The sequence below is a fragment of the Conger conger genome, chromosome 11 (genome assembly GCF_963514075.1).
Source record: "Conger conger chromosome 11, fConCon1.1, whole genome shotgun sequence".
Lineage (NCBI taxonomy): Eukaryota > Metazoa > Chordata > Actinopteri > Anguilliformes > Congridae > Conger > Conger conger.
Window position 1 is genome coordinate 2,286,613 of NC_083770.1, and position 16,588 is coordinate 2,303,200.

At 47.2% G+C, this 16,588-nt stretch overlaps 1 protein-coding gene across 2 annotated transcripts in view; it reads left to right on the top strand.

The window, feature by feature from the left end:
- LOC133140265 (netrin receptor UNC5C-like) overlaps positions 1 to 16,588 on the top strand; it is a 213,053-nt gene that overhangs the window by 155,024 nt on the left and 41,441 nt on the right. For both annotated transcript variants that reach the window (XM_061260042.1, XM_061260043.1), the window contains exon 5: positions 9,143 to 9,323. In XM_061260042.1, the coding sequence (XP_061116026.1) occupies positions 9,143 to 9,323 (181 nt within the window). The remainder of the gene's footprint in view (positions 1 to 9,142; positions 9,324 to 16,588) is intronic.

Here is a 16,588-nt window from a genome sequence, read left to right on the forward strand (position 1 = left end):
CTCCTTCAAATGTCAGTCTGAAGCCACGGCAGTTACAGACATGACCGACGCGTGGCAGATGGGGAGAGGTGGATCTGCTGGTCCATCATTTATACTTCAGGCTTTCCCAAGAAAATGCTTGTGCAAAGGATGCGCTTAAGTCTTGCTCAAATGAAAGTTTGGGAGTTCCTAACTTCTTGAAGGAATATTTAAGGGGTTGGAATGCCCTTAAAGATGGCGGAGCTCGATCAAGGTCTGAGCCAGCAGCAAGGAAAGGAAAGAAGTGGAGAAAGATGAGTGATTGGAATGAGCCTTCTCTCTCTCCCCCTCTCTCTCTCCCTCTGTCTCTCTTTCTCTCTCTCTTTTTCTCTCCCACTGTCTCTCTTTCTCTCTCTCTCCCTCTCTCTCCCTGTCTCTCTTTCTCTTGCTATCTTTCCCTCTCACACACGCACACACTCTATTGTATTCTTGCTTATTCTGTAATGACCACAAGAAATTAGTATTTATGCCCTCCATAGTTCAATCAAGACCCAATTCTGTGCATTGATCCAGTTAGAGCTAACAGCTTGTCGCCAACAGCCCTGACAACACATCTGCGAAACAGCAGTACATTTGCAGAAAATGAAAGCCCCGATACCACCACATGGCACGTTTGACCTCTCCAGTCTGGCCAGCCATGGCTAGTCCTGTAGGGGAGTCCTGCAACGTGCAACCTGCACCTCGCACAGAAACTGCACCTCTCTCGGCCTACATCAGTTAATCATGTGCCCACCCGCCACATTCAAAGCCTGTGTACACATTTAAAGGTACAGTAGGTCATTTCAGACTCCTAACGGTCAAGAGAGGAATTGTAGCAACAAACAACCTCAAACCACAACACTGTTCCCACAGTCTATGAATGCAATGCATAATATAAAGCCTTATTGTATAGTTCAGTGTTCTCGTGCACTGTTTTGGAAGGCTGGCGTTGACAAACGCAACAGAGCCTGCCGTCTTTTCGTAGTGTTCTGGTAAGAAAATGTTCACCGAACAGGTGAATTTATGAAATGTTCACTTTGGTGTGCTACACAACACTATTTATATTCTTTGTCTTTTTTAAGTTTTCACTTTAACTAATCAACTATATTATGAGCAAGCAAGTTATTTGGCTATATAACTAGCTGACCATATAACTGAGATATGATAGTCCACCACAAATGATGCGAATGTAACTTACAGTTTGAGAGAAATAAAGGTTTAGCTAAACAGGGATGATTGAACACGTAAAGAGATAAAAGGAACGCGTAGCTGCCAAAATTGCATTCCAGACATGCGATCAGCGAAACTCTGTATACTACTGCTTATCTAGTTGAAAAACAATACCAGTTCACTATCAGTAACAACAAGCAAATTAGCTATTACTAGTTAGCTTCCCGAATTGAGAAATATGCACCTGAGGCACTATGCATGGCTACTATGTTCGTATTGCCTATATTTTATTGTAAGTGGATAATTGTAAATTTGTCAAGCTAACTATAGCTAATTTGCTTGTTGCTACCGATAGCAAACTGGTATTGTTTTATAACTAGATATGTAGTCTTCACTTGGATAATAAGCTATAAAAGCCCCCACGCCAATTGGCTGTGGCCAATTTTCAACCAATGAGCTTTAATTGCTGTACAGCTGTACAATGTTTGGATACAGAGTGACGGCCCGACAAATGTATACTTTGAAACCCGAATTTAAGGACTATAAACACAGGCAGAGGGTGAGTCAACATGTCAGTGAGCCTTTTTCAATGATAGGAAGGGATTTACAACGGTCTTGTAACAATGTTTTAATACAACAATCTTACCTACTCCACCGACTGAGCTTCATATAGTGATCCTTGATTCTTTCCACACACATGCACACACACACACACACACACACTCTCACACTCTCACACACACACTGACACACACACACACTCAGACACACACACACACTCTCACACACACACACACACTCTCACACACACACACACACACACTCTCACACACACACACACCCACTCCAACCAGCCCCATACACACACACACACACACACACACATGACCACACGTCCCAAACTCCTCACTATGTCTCAGAGGAAATCAGCTTTTCGCAGTATTGCGATAAAGATGGACATTCAGACTGAGGAAAAAAATAATAATAATTTGTCCGTTTTTCCATGTGTTTTTGGGTTTACGTGCAGAGATTTTTAGACACAGAGATTAGACGACATGCCACGCCGTCTTTGAACTTTTCCAGCAGCTCAGAATGCTATTAATTTAAGTTAAAAGGTAAAGCCCTAAAGAGAAAAAAGTCGGTATTTTGGGATAGGAGAGAGGGGGTATTACAGGTTTTCAAAAGATTTGCATAATTCAGACTTTCTCCAAAAAGTACAACATGCAAGATTCAGAAAAATAAAATCGTGGGAGACGGGGAAATTAAGGCGGGGGAATAAATGTGTTGCCCTCTCTTATCTTAAAAGCCTCTTAGATCTCCACTGGTGTTAACGCGAGACACAAATTCCAAACCGAGTAGAAAGGAGGATTATTTGTAATTGTCGGATGTGGAAAATCATGGAGGAAAGTTTGCAGTGAACTGGGCTCTCTGGGCTGCTGAACCCCCACGTCAGGTGAGATGAGCACTGCCATGGTCACAGGAAGGGAAGCCATTTTCATTTGCTGCCACATTCTTCAGAATGCAACACACTGATACATTCAGAGCACTGTGTAAATCTGCACAGGAGCCAGCCGTGGGCTGAGCGGTGGGGGATATATCATCCTGATAAAGGATGATATATCCTTTATCTGGGAAGGCTCGGGATCAAACCATACCCGGGATTCAAATACTTTTCTGTGCTCGATTGATCTGGCCTGGTGTGATTGAGCCAACCAAGAGGACCAGAAGGCAGGCTTTGCACTTTTTGGAGCATTTCATAGGTTCCAATACACCTGACAAGCGCAGTAAAGCATAGAAAAGTGTGTGAATCAAATCCACTGGTCTGCTGTCATGTAGTATGTAGCGATTCACTCAGACTTTGGGATTTTGTGGTACCATCTCTGGTGAGGCTTAAGCTTGGCTGTCGTAGCACGTTCAGATCAATGTGCCGAAGTTGAATTCGGGTTGCGGAATACGAGAACGTCACCGCTCCCCCACAACACATGGAGATGAGTCATTTGCAAAATGATAAACAAGCGATTTATCCGCCATCAACATTTTGTTTTACTAGCCACGTCCATATGGGCTCTTCCAGGCCCCATCGCCCGCTCATGAATACGGACACGCACGGCGGAAACTGCCGGAATTAAACTTGTATTAGCCTGATTTGATTGGGTTTGAATTGAATAATTGGCTTGTAATAGCTTTTCCTCTTAGTCTAATGGGCAGTTTAATTGGCGGTCTCAGCGGTCACATGGATAGAGAATGGTGCGCACGTCACCGTGGTGCGAGTGCTGTGTCTGTCCGCTGTCACTCAGTGCTGCCTGTCTCTCCCAGGGCCGCTCCAGGCCGCGCACGTATCTGGCAGAAGAGGAGGATTCCCTCCTTCATCCTGTTTTTATTGCACGCTGTCTCTCCCCTGATTCCCTTTCCCTCCCTCTGTGGCGTTTCTGCTGACGGACGGACTCCAGCTCTCCATACCAAGCTGACATGTGGCAATTTTTTCACCATTAATGGCAACAAATGTGCCAATTATGTTAATGAATCTCCTGGTGCCAATCAGTCAATAATGAGCAAGGGCGCATCTGTTTCAGAGCGGGTCTGTGTCTGTATGCTGGTGAGCTGAAGCGCTTTCCGAGAGAGCGTGGTGAAATGCCTGCCGCTGTGAGGGAGGAGTGTGGGTGTGTGCGCATGTATGTTTGCCCTCATAAGAGATTACAAGTGCGGTTCTGTGGGTAGGTGGGGAATTGCGTGTGCCCGTGCGTGTGTGGGTGCAGATAACGCCGGATGCCGTCGGTGTGTGCGTGTTTGAATGTGTGTGTGTGAGCGAGATGCAGTGTGTTGCCACACAGGTGTGACTGCGTCGGGTCACACACCAGACTGCGAGGACGCTCTACACTAATGGGGACATTCTGGGAAGGGCGCCATGGGAACGGGGCCGGCCACGGGTGAATAACTGTGCCACTCAGGACCCAGGGAGTACGCGAATCACACCCCTACCCCAGGCTCCTACCCCCCTAAACCTATTGCATATCGCTAGTAATTCAATTAGCCAGCGAGACATTAAAATCATCCAACGGGACATTATTGCTCAGAGTGTGGCACACTGTGCTGAATACATTATCATGTATCATTGCTTGTGCTTGTATTGATATTATTTCCATTATCGTTGAACCCACATTATTGATATTGATGCAGAACAATGATGAGTATTTTAGTTTTTGTTGTGATTCAAGACTATTCTGGCCAAACTATTTGCGATATGAAACGCTGTTATATGCTGCACACATTTCACATCCACTGGTTGTGTACTGTATATTCCTGTTTGCGTACGATTGTATGAAGGCGATTTGTTCTTTGTAAAGTCAACAGATTAATATTGAGAGGATTAGTGTTCAGCATGAGGGTGAGGATGAGGAGGGCTGACATTTCCGAGGGAATTAGGAAAGGTGAACAACCCTCCCACCCCCCAGCCCACCCAAAGCACCCTTTCTTTCACGTTTTATTGCTTCTTCAAGCAGGCTCGCTGCTGTACAGAATGGATTTAGGCGATGTGAACCTCCGGTTTATATTTGAATAATCCCCCTGTGCGAAGACTGATTGCACTTGATTACGTGAACGGGGGGATTAGCAGGTAGCGGGGGAATGAAAAACTGGCTGAAAACGTGTTTTCCGTCTCTGCTCAAACGACGGTGCAGGGATTTGAAGGAACCCCCCCCCCCCCCCCATCAGTCAGGCTGCTGCCTCCCTGTCAGTCACTCCAATTATCGACACTCAGGGCGGGGTTAGGAGCGTAGCACGCAGGTACAGAAATAGATTACTGTCTCCATCCCGGGTAAAATCCAGGATGAGGTTGGGGTGTTGAGCTGGAAACGCAGGAATCCCACGTGAGCTCCAGTGACGGGGGTGTGGGACAGTCCCCGGGGAGGGGGACAGGTATAAATAGCTCTGTGACGGGCGTGGGGTGGGGGTGGGGGTGGGGGTGGCACGATGTCTCCCAGCTGTGGCAGACCCAGCACGCAACACCGCGCGCACCGGCTTGTGTATTTGTTTGTTCCAGCAAATTAAGCCACTTTCATCACTTGAGCAAGCCTGCGGATTTGCTTTTGCTCTCCAGCTTCAGAATCGACTTTTTCTGTAACGTGTTGTATGAGTACAGGGAGCAGAGGGCAGAATGCAATTTAAATAGAGGCTGCAAGTATCATAACTGACAATCTCGCTAATGCCTCTAATAACCCAGCGCTAATAATACAGTCCGAATCAATTACAGGTGGGTTTGTACGAATGTGCTGACTCAGCACCACAGTCCAGGAGCTTCAGTCTGTGTCTTTCTTGTGCCTCTGTGCCCTGGGAGGGATCTCAGACTCCAGAGCTGAGTGAATCTGCGGGGATTTAACGCACTTCTCTGGGGGCATACGATGAAATACCCTGGGTCATACCATAGGGGCGGGGGCAATATGAGGCAATATGTTCCTTTTGATGGTAACACACACTAAAGCAGCGCTTTTGCATTAATCGCCGTTGCTCGTGAATTCCTCTGTCAGCTGCGGGCAGGGAGGCTGCTGCTGAATTATGGGCTAATACCAGAGAAATCAGCACAAAGAGAGAGGGCTCCTGGGATTCATCATATCATTTCACCTCTGGGCCCAGTGCATTGGGGAGCATGTTTCAACTCCATATAGGACTTATCTTTCCCATAATTCCCTTTCTCCGTCTAGTCCTCTAAACGGGTAATCACTCCCGGCTCCGGAAAGCGAAAATCCAATTGCGACGCGGTTCTGTTTTGGTCTGGTTTGGGAGGTTCACATTGATTCATTTCACAGCAGGAAGTGGACTGGATGTAATTGCTGTATAATACTGCTTAGCGAGCCTATTGGACAGAACCGTGTCAGCTGCACCGCTGGCCAGTTCCTTTCTGTTGCTCGACAGAAGGGCAGTGCTGCAGAGTTCATTTCTGTTAGTGCGCAGAGTCAGAGCTTGGAGAGCTATGCTTTGAGTCCATGCTCTGTGGGCAGGATGCAGGCTGAGAGCTGGACTGTGAGGCTGTTAGAGATGGCAACACATGGTTTGAATCACACTCAAGACAGAAGTGAAAAATGCAGGGCTTATTTGAAGAAACACACACATTGGGAACAATTGATCAAGAATCTGGCTCTTGTTTGCCAGTCGGGAAATCCCTATATTTAAGTATACAGCACACAAGCACACATTCATAATTCATTCTTCGTTTTCTTTTGCTGAGGCTTGCTGTAATTATGGTTCTCTGATCCCCTGAAATAGACTGTCTCCGCAATAAAATCCGAAAAAGAACAAATGGAATTGGCTGAATCAACGCACAAGAAAAAACACAGATCATCGTATGTTTCAAATTATTTCTATTATTATTTGGATATGTTCCACTGCTTTTGTTTCAGCTGGTCCATCATACTGTCGCTCTTTCCCCAAAATACAAAATCATTTAAATTCCAAATATAAATGATATAAGCGAGAATGCTTGATCATTTACACCATCCAAAATTGTATTTCCTGGATGCTCACAATAGATAAGTCTCTGCGTGTAACTTTATACATTGAGTAACCTCTGTAGTCCACTCATATTTATTCCTCATTTTCTTGTCGCTCGATCGATAAAGTGCTTTTTCTCTCTTTCCTGGCAGCTGCTTGCAGCCTCAATGCAGAACGCTGCGAAGACTGTATCATATTAAAAAGAAACTGTCAAAAGCTAATGCTAAATGCTTGTTTAGTCTGCTGTCCTCATTTGTTGACATGTTGCTCTTGTAAGCCTGCGCTTTTTGTCGCTTTGGTTGCTTTCCTCACGCCTCGCCTCACCAATGCTTTGTCTCTGTGCTGTTATTCAGCTGGGTCTCCGCAGTGCTAATATTGTTGTTTTAATGTGTTGTTGTGTCTCCTCGGGGCAGTTTTGCTGCTCTGTTTTGGCACAGCCCTCTTCTGCCACTGCATTCCATCCCAGCGCATTGTCTCCCTCAAAGGCCCAAAGTTTTTCCTTCCCCAACTCAATTACAGCATCAGATGCAAATGTTTTCTGGGGGTTAGGAGCTTAGAGAACCCCCTGTGTCTCGGTAGATAAGCTTTGGGTCTCGGAGCCGAGCCCAAAGATGAGTCGCTCAGTCACTACCCCCTGTGGCTGTGGAAATTTTCAGGTCTAACCGAGTTCCTCCCTAAATCCATGGCGCTCTCTGTTGATCAACAGAGTCGGCGTTCCTTCACTGCCGTCTGAATGCCAATGCGTAGCCCCAAGTCATCGCTTTATGACTCAATACTTTTAAAGTCACAACTGTCAACAGAATAAATGTTTGTATGAAATCTACAAAGCAGGACCGAGACACGCTAGGCTATGAAGCTTATTGCAGCATTTTCTGATGAATGTATCCCTTCTCAGTATTCTCTATTGTAGATTTCCCTGGGAGAGGTATTGGCCTATTGGGAGATGAGCTTTTACATATAGTGATTTAAATTCATGGAATAAAATATTTTTTGTACTTTCCATTTGTCTGTGTATTTACCTGTTTGTGTGTGTGTGTGTGTGTGTGTGTGTGTATGTGCATGCACATAATGTTTGTGTGTCTGTGTTTGTGTGTGTTCTGCATATGTGAGTGTGTGTGTGCGTGTGGACACATCACCGTGTGTACAAAATCGGCTTGCACATACATAACGCACAACAGTTATTGTGTTGTAGGTCTGGCGTGGAGAAAAGCACACTCAGTAGACGGTCCCAGGAGTCTGTATTGAGGCATGGTGAAATGAATGGCAGGATGTGTAGGTTATTGGGATTTTGTGTGATTTGAAGTGTCACACGTGGCGAGATGCTGGCAGAGGGCGGACCAGGGTAACTCGCTCCATCGATATAGGTGTTTTAACTGTTCAACCGAGAATTTTAGGAAGGAATTTAGCCATCACTATATAAATATGCTCTCTGGGTACTATACTGTAAATGGCGTGTGCCGCATAGAAACACACAGGGGATTACACCCCTGTCTAGGCTTTCATATAGACGGTTAGAGGCTCTCTGGGTGGGCGGTAGCCCCTTTGTGTATTCCTATGCCCATGTACTGTAATGCAGACTTTTTAATCCTTACTTCCTGCCCAGAGGATGCAAGCAGACGAGGAGGCCTAAGTCAACTCCATATAGATTTCTTTTTTACAAGCATTTTTCGCTTCCTTTTGTCTTCAATTTGTCTGCCTGGGATCCAATGAGCACGTTGATTGTTTTGGCCAAGAAAAAATTGGCTCTCGTGCAATATCTTCCTCTGGAGTGCTTTTGCTGGGTTTTTATTTTCAGATTCTTTTCCAGCTCTTTCAGTTCTATAATGAAGGAAATATTAAGCTCGCCCTACACCTGTTAAGTGTGGCAGTGCCTTTTTTTGTGTGCCCTCAAATTTCCGATGCTACAATACCAGCACTGTCCGTGTTTGAGATCTTCAGTGCCTACAGATGACCTTTCTCTTCCCCACGCGTCCTTCTCCACTGTCACCCGCAGCCCTGGTGTCAACAAGAGAGCCCATCCTGACTAAACCCATTGAGTTCAGTGTCTCTGGTGCTGAGGGCGACTGTGTACAAGCCATACTGGTCCCTTTGAAACTGTCATTCATACTTACCAATCGTGCTGCAGAATCATAGCTAAAGACACAAAAGGAATACTGAAGTGCTTTTAAACTCCAAGTGTGATGGCATCATATCCATCTCAGTATACAATGCTAGCTTTGTCCAGTGAAATGAAAGTAGAAAGGGTTTTTGATTATGCACATTAGAGAAGTGCATTTGCTGTATTCATGCTACTTCAGCTTTTTAATGGAATGGAGAGAAGAAAGCAGTACTGGGCGAAAGTTTTAGGCATCCTCAACTTTTTTTGTAATATAAAGGCATATATATTTGCACGGTACTGAATGTTTTTACGGTTCTGGCGTTCTCTGTCTGGTTCCTTCTATCTCCTGCTATGCATCTCCAGGAGTGACATCTATCCATCTTGTTTTTCCAGGTGGAGTGGCTGAAGAACGAGGAGATCATCGACCCCGCCGACGACCGGAACTTTTACATCACCATCGACCACAACCTGATCATCAAGCAGGCGCGTCTCTCCGACACGGCCAACTACACCTGCGTGGCCAAGAACATCGTGGCCAAGAGGCGGAGCACCACGGCGACCGTCATCGTCTACGGTAGGGCGCAATGCGGCCGATGTCTAATGTTCACCTGCTGTTAATGTCGCCTGCTAAAGGCTGCTGGTGTTCATCCCTGGTCCTGGAGAGCTGCAGCGTCTGGAGTGCCTGCTTTTGTTGTTACTCAAAACAGCACATAACTGACCAATGAAAGCAGCGGATTAACCTGGTGTCTTGGGTCTGAATTGGTTGCCGCTATTAAGGCAAAAACAAAGCAAAACAAACCCCAGCAGACCCTGTGGCTCTCTAGGACCAGGGATGAAGATCAGTGTCTCTTCAGTCCATTCTGTATCTATATCAGACTCTGCTCCATGATCCCCCCTAGGCCTTCATCTCAGTATCTTAAAACAACCCGCCCTTATCCCCATAGTACCCAGCTGTTCACTTCCTGTTTAAATCCTCCTTCTCAGTCACCGGAACTTTCTGAAGATCCTCATCTTCATCGGTCTCAGTCTCCGTTTCCATGACACCCGTGCCCTCTCGGTGGAAACCTCTCTGCGGTACACCTGGCCTCTCCGCTTCCCCCAATCTGCTCCCAATCTGCCCACAGGTCCCCTCCACTGTAACAACCAAATACATAAGTCAGTCTTAACTAGTATTGGACAGTCTCATTTGAAAAAAATATATTACTTAAAACATACTAATATTAATAGATTATGAGTCTCACACAAATAAAGTAGTTAAGACAGTTTTCTTTGCAGTGCAGAGAGACATTAACACTGTACTGACAGAGAGAGAGAGAGAGAGAGAGAGAGAGAGAGATTAACACTTAGGGAAGGTGAAATGGAGAGAGGGAGAGGGAGGGAGAAGGGAGAGCAGCTGTGGTTGAGTCTGTTAAAGCCTGAAGCGACAGTGCAGAGAATGGCCATGGCAGACTCCTGCTGCAGCCCCACAGCAGACAGGAGAGAGAGAGAGAGAGAGAGAGAGAGAGAGAGAGAGGGAGGGAGAGAGGGAGGGAAGGAAGGAGAGAGAGAAAGAGGAAGAGAGAGAGGGAGAGAGAGAAAGAGGGACAGAGAGGGATAGAGAGGGAGAGAGACAGAGAGAGAGGGAGAGAGAGAGAGAGGGAGGGATAGAGAGGGAGAGGGAGAGAGGGAGAGAGGGATAGAGGGAGAGAGAGGGAGAGGGAGAGAGGGAGAGAGAGAGGGATAGAGAGGGAGAGAGAGAGAGGGAGAGAGGGAGGGAAGGAAGGAGAGAGGGAGAGAGAGAGGGAGAGGGAGAGAGAGAGGGAGAGGGAGAGAGAGGGGGAGAGAGAGAAAGGAGAGAGAGGGAGGGGGAGAGAGAGGGAGAGGGAGGGGGAGAGCCCCACAGCAGAGTCCCAGTTTCATTTGCTTCTCATTTTCTTACTTCCCTGGAAACATTCAGCGAGGCCGTTCTTCCTGCAGGAAACACAAGGCATCATTGATCATGTCCGGCTCCAGCTGTGTTTTCAGATAGTGCTCTATGCCTTTTTCTTTTGTTTAAAGACACAGATTCAGACACAATGCCTTATCTTTGTGTACAAAGGTATTTCAGTGCGACGAAGAGTTAGCAGCATCAGTGGTTTCCTTTGATGCAGTAAAATTATCCCTCGGTAAAAAACGTCAGAGAAAAGAGCGTGCATCTCAGTGATATTCAGAAAGGTGGTGAGGCTCACCCTGCAGTGGAGAGAGAGAGAGAGGGAGAGAGAAAGGGAGAGAGAGATCCACCCTGCAGTGGAGATCACTGACTTCCAGGACTTGTACTGGAGAGACTTCATGGTGTTACAGTGGCTTCAAAACGTGTTGAAACTCTTTCACCTTTTGAACACTTTATTGATTTATAGATTTATAGATTTAAATTAAAATGGATAAAATTGCCATTTTCATCCATCAATCTACACTCAATAGCTCATAATGACAAAGTAAAAACAGGTTTTAGAAATTTTAGCAAGTTTATTGAAAATCAAAAACTGAAACCTGTTGAAAAGTATTCAGACACTTTGCTGGGGCACTTCAAATTGTGGTCAGGTGCATCCTATTTGCTTTAATTGTCCTTGTCTAGAACTTGGTTGGAGTTCACCTGTGGCAAATTGAATTGACTGGACAGTTTAGAAAGGGACACACCTGTGTATATAAGGTCACACCATTCATACTGCATGTCAGGACAATAACCAATCCATGAAGTCAAAGGAACACCCTTGCCTAGATTTGAGTGTTCCCAGGAGCTCCGTGGCTTCAATAATTGTCAAAAGGAAAAAGTTTTGAACCACCAGGACTCTTCCTAGAGCTGGCTGTCTGGCCAAACTGAGTAACGGGGCAAGAAGGGCCTTGGGCACTGAGTGTAGATTGATGGGTTAAAATAGCCATTTTATCTACTTAAAATGGAATAAAACAATATTTAAAAATAATGAAGTGTGCAAAAGTGAAGGGGTCACAATACTTTCTGAAGCCACTGTCACTGCTGTCTTCTTTGAGGAGAATTATAAGCAGAGAATAAAACACAATCAGACTTTAGAGTGAATAAATAAAAAATGGCTGAAAACCACAGTATGCAAGACATGGAATCTGAATTTAAAATAAATACATAAATAAAAAAATTAAAAAATTTAAAAAAAACTCAAACACACACAGCTCTGTCTCTCTCTCTCTCTCTCTCTCTCTCTCTCTCTCTCACACACACACACACACACAGACACACATCTCTGTCTCTCAGTCCTCCTTCCACACACAGCTCTGTCTCTCACACACACACACAGCTCTGTTTCTCACACATACACACACACACACACACTCTCACACACACACATACACACACACACACACACACACTCTCACACACAGCCGTGTCTCTCACACACACACACACACACTCTCACACACAGCTCTGTCTCTCTCTCACACACACACACACACACACACACACTCTCACACACAGCTCTGTCTCTCACTCACACACACACACTCACACACACACACACACACAAACACACACACACACACGCTCTCTCCTCCTCAGCCTCAGAGTGAAACCGCACTCTGCTGTCCTCCTCAGCCTCAGCCTCATAGTGAAACCGCTCTCTCAGCCTCAGAGTGAAACCGCTCTCTCCTCCTCAGCCTCAGAGTGAAACCACTCTCTCCTCCTCAGCCTCAGAGTGAAACTGCTCTCTCCTCCTCAGCCTCAGAGTGAAACCGCACTCTGCTGTCCTCCTCAGCCTCAGCCTCAGAGTGAAACTGCTCTCTCCTCCTCAGCCTCATAGTGAAACCACTCTCTCCTCCTCAGCCTCAGAGTGAAACTGCTCTCTCCTCCTCAGCCTCATAGTGAAACCGCTCTCTCCTCCTCAGCCTCAGAGTGAAACTGCTCTCTCCTCCTCAGCCTCAGAGTGAAACCACTCTCTCCTCCTCAGCCTCATAGTGAAACCACTCTCTCCTCCTCAGCCTCATAGTGAAACCGCTCTCTCCTCCTCAGCCTCAGAGTGAAACCACTCTCTCCTCCTCAGCCTCATAGTGAAACCACTCTCTCCTCCTCAGCCTCAGAGTGAAACCGCTCTCTCCTCCTCAGCCTCAGAGTGAAACCGCTCTCTCCTCCTCAGCCTCAGAGTGAAACCGCTCTCTCCTCCTCAGCCTCAGAGTGAAACCGCTCTCTCCTCCTCAGCCTCATAGTGAAACCGCTCTCTCCTCCTCAGCCTCATAGTGAAACCGCTCTCTCCTCCTCAGCCTCAGAGTGAAACTGCTCTCTCCTCCTCAGCCTCAGAGTGAAACCGCTCTCTCCTCCTCAGCCTCAGAGTGAAACCGCACTCTGCTGTCCTCCTCAGCCTCAGCCTCATAGTGAAACTGCTCTCTCCTCCTCAGCCTCATAGTGAAACTGCTCTCTCCTCCTCAGCCTCAGAATGAAACCGCTCTCTCAGCCTCAGCCTCAGAGTGAAAGGATTATGCGTTTCGGGGGACTTATCCGACGTGGGCGTGGCCTCCGCTTGCCGTCTCCCTGCGGATTGTTCCGGTTGGGGCGGGGGGAGGAGAGGCAGCCTAGCCGTGTGTGACCATTCCAATAGCAAACAATTGAAATGGAAATGATAAAAATAGACTCTCTGAGATAGCAGCCCCCCTGTTTCTCCAGATTCCCTCCTGCTCTGGGGGATCGATGCTCTGCTTGGCTGCCTTTGCTTATACGGATAATCTTAGTTTATTAAAGCGGTCCCTCGCAGACTAACACAAGCTGCAGAGGAAGGAAGGCTGAATGGACTTAATTCCAGTATGGTCAGTGATGTCACCAGGATAAACCAGTAGGACCAGTACTCGCCATACCAGTAGCATTAGTAGTCTTACTAGTTGGAGCAGCAGCAGCAGCAACAATACAGCCAAAACCAAATCCAAATAGTAAATATTGAGGTAAGCGGATTAACTGACCTCATCAGTGGACAGTGTTGTGGTTTGAGCATGTTTGTCGTTGCAATTCCTCCCTTGACCGTCCAAAATTAGGTGAGGTAAGACAGTTTGACTTATTTCAAGATTTGCCAATGGGGTAAGAAAATATCCATCCATCCATCCATTATCTGAACCCGCTTATCCTGAACAGGGTCGCAGGGGGGCTGGAGCCTATCCCAGCATACATTGGGCGAAAGGCAGGAATACACCCTGGACAGGTCGCCAGTCCATCGCAGGGCACACACACCATTCACTCACACACTCATACCTATGGGCAATTTAGACTCTCCAATCAGCCTAACATGCATGTCTTTGGACTGTGGGAGGAAACCGGAGTACCCGGAGGAAACCCACGCAGACACAGGGAGAACATGCAAACTCCGCACAGAGAGGCCCCGGCCGACGGGGATTCGAAATATATAAAAGAAGCTAATATTTTCAGCTTGAGAGAAAGAATAAGATCTTACCCTAAGTCTTATTACAAGACTAAGGCACATGCTAAGACGGTTATTATTTTGCAGTGAACAACAACAGCAGCAAAAACAACAAGGAAGACTAATTATAATGTGAAAGATAACAAATATTTCAAATAAATACAAAACAATATTAACACAGTGGGCACTCTTGTACAAGGTGATGTGTACATACAGTGTCGCATTTTAGTCATTAGTGCAGGTAGACATGTATTATAGATATGTAGTATAACAGCCATGAGAACTGAGACTTGAGCTTTGCCCAGCTTTGTGTCTCAGCTGGAAGTCCGTAGCGTATGCAGTTATTCCATGTTTTGCTGTCTCGTCGCCGGTTTCCTGTCAGAGACAACAAACACAAACATCATCCTCGCCGGGATCCGCGCTTGAAAGGATTGCCAGGATTTTGCTTCCAGTCTTGCTTTTTCTATCTTTCAAAATTGTGATCGCTGACCTGGTTTCTGGCTGCTCCGCGCGCCACTGTGCCGCAGACAGGGTGAGAACACACCGTCGAGAGGCTCCTGCCGCCCGCACATTGTGAGACGTGGAGGGAACATGGAGGGAACATGGAGGGAAAGTGGGCTGTTTTTGTTGCTGATGCGGTGGGAAACGTCGGAGTGCTCATTAACACTTCCTTCCCCAACGCGCTCCTCAGCTGCGTCCTCTCTCCCTCCCTCCCTCCCGTCCTCTCTTCCTCCCTCCCTCCTGTCCTCTCTTCCTCCCTCCCGTCCTCTCTCCCTCCCTCCCGTCCTCTCTTCCTCTCTTCCTCCCTCCCGTCCTCTCTTCCTCCCTCCTCTCTCCCTCCCTCCCGTCCTCTCTTCCTCCCGGCTTTCAGACACAAAATGGAGAAACGGTCGGGCCTCCTGGCGGGAGGGGCTTTTGGCCACACACCCACAATATTAGAGCAACTGATCACCGCATCAGGTTCCAGTGCTTACACAGATAAAATGCACATTCAGACAAAGAGGTAGACATAGGCATTCACATTGTGACACACATATACATACAGACTTTCATATACACACACGCACACACACACACACACACACACACACACACATACATACATACATACACATTCACATATAAACTTGTACATAAACACACACACACACACACACACACACATACATACATACATACATACATACACATTCACATATAAACTTGTACATAAACACACACACACACACACACACATACACATTCACATATAAACTTGTACATAAACACACACACACACACACATACACATTCACATATAAACTTGTACATAAACACACACACACACACACACACACATTCACATATAAACTTGTATATAAACACACACACATTAACATATAAACTTGTTCATGAACACAAGCATACACATTCACATATACACTTGTACATGAATGCGGAAGAAATGTGATCTAAGAGACTTTGGCTGTGGAATGAGCACATGCTCTTAAAAATATCCTAAACGTACAGAAAAGAACCAGATCAGAGACCGGAGGCACACTAACAGTCCCCAAAGAGTTCTGAGCAAAAACTCAAAACCACAAAACAGAGTGCCGCGGAGGCCTTCAGGAAGCCTGGCGTGAGTGCATCACCTTTTAACACCCTGTCGGGAGGGCCCGGGACCTGAGGGCCCGGCCGGACCTTAGTCCCCCCGCCGTCCCCCCGCCATGGGGGGGAGTAATGGACAGGTCTGTGGGGGGAGTAATGGAGAGGTCTGGGGGGGGGAGTAATGGACAGGTCTGTGGGGGAGTAATGGACAGGTCTGGGGGGAGTAATGGACAGGTCTGGGGGGGGAGTAATGGACAGGTCTGGGGGGTGTAATGGACAGGTCTGCGGGGGGAGGGGAGTAATGGACAGGTCTGGGGGGGTGTAATGGACAGGTCTGGGGGGTGTAATGGACAGGTCTGGGGGGGGGAGTAATGGACAGGTCTGGGGGGGGGAGTAATGGACAGGTCTGGGGGGGAGTAATGGACAGGTCTGTGGGGAGTAATGGACAGGTCTGTGGGGGGAGTAATGGACAGGTCTGGGGGGGGGAGTAATGGACAGGTCTGTGGGGGGAGTAATGGACAGGTCTGGGGGGGTGTAATGGACAGGTCTGGGGGGTGTAATGGACAGGTCTGGGGGGGTGTAATGGACAGGTCTGGGGGGGGGGAGTAATGGACAGGTCTGGGGGGGTGTAATGGACAGGTCTGGGGGGGTGTAATGGACAGGTCTGGGGGGGGGGAGTAATGGACAGGTCTGGGGGGGTGTAATGGACAGGTCTGGGGGGGTGTAATGGACAGCGCACATGTCCTTGGCGTGACCACAGAAGGCCCTGCAGGAGCACTTCTGAGGGAGCACAGCTGCTCGCTCTGCGCTTTCACTACCGGGCCCAAGGAAAATAAAAAGGACAGAGTTCACGTCCTGCGCTCCC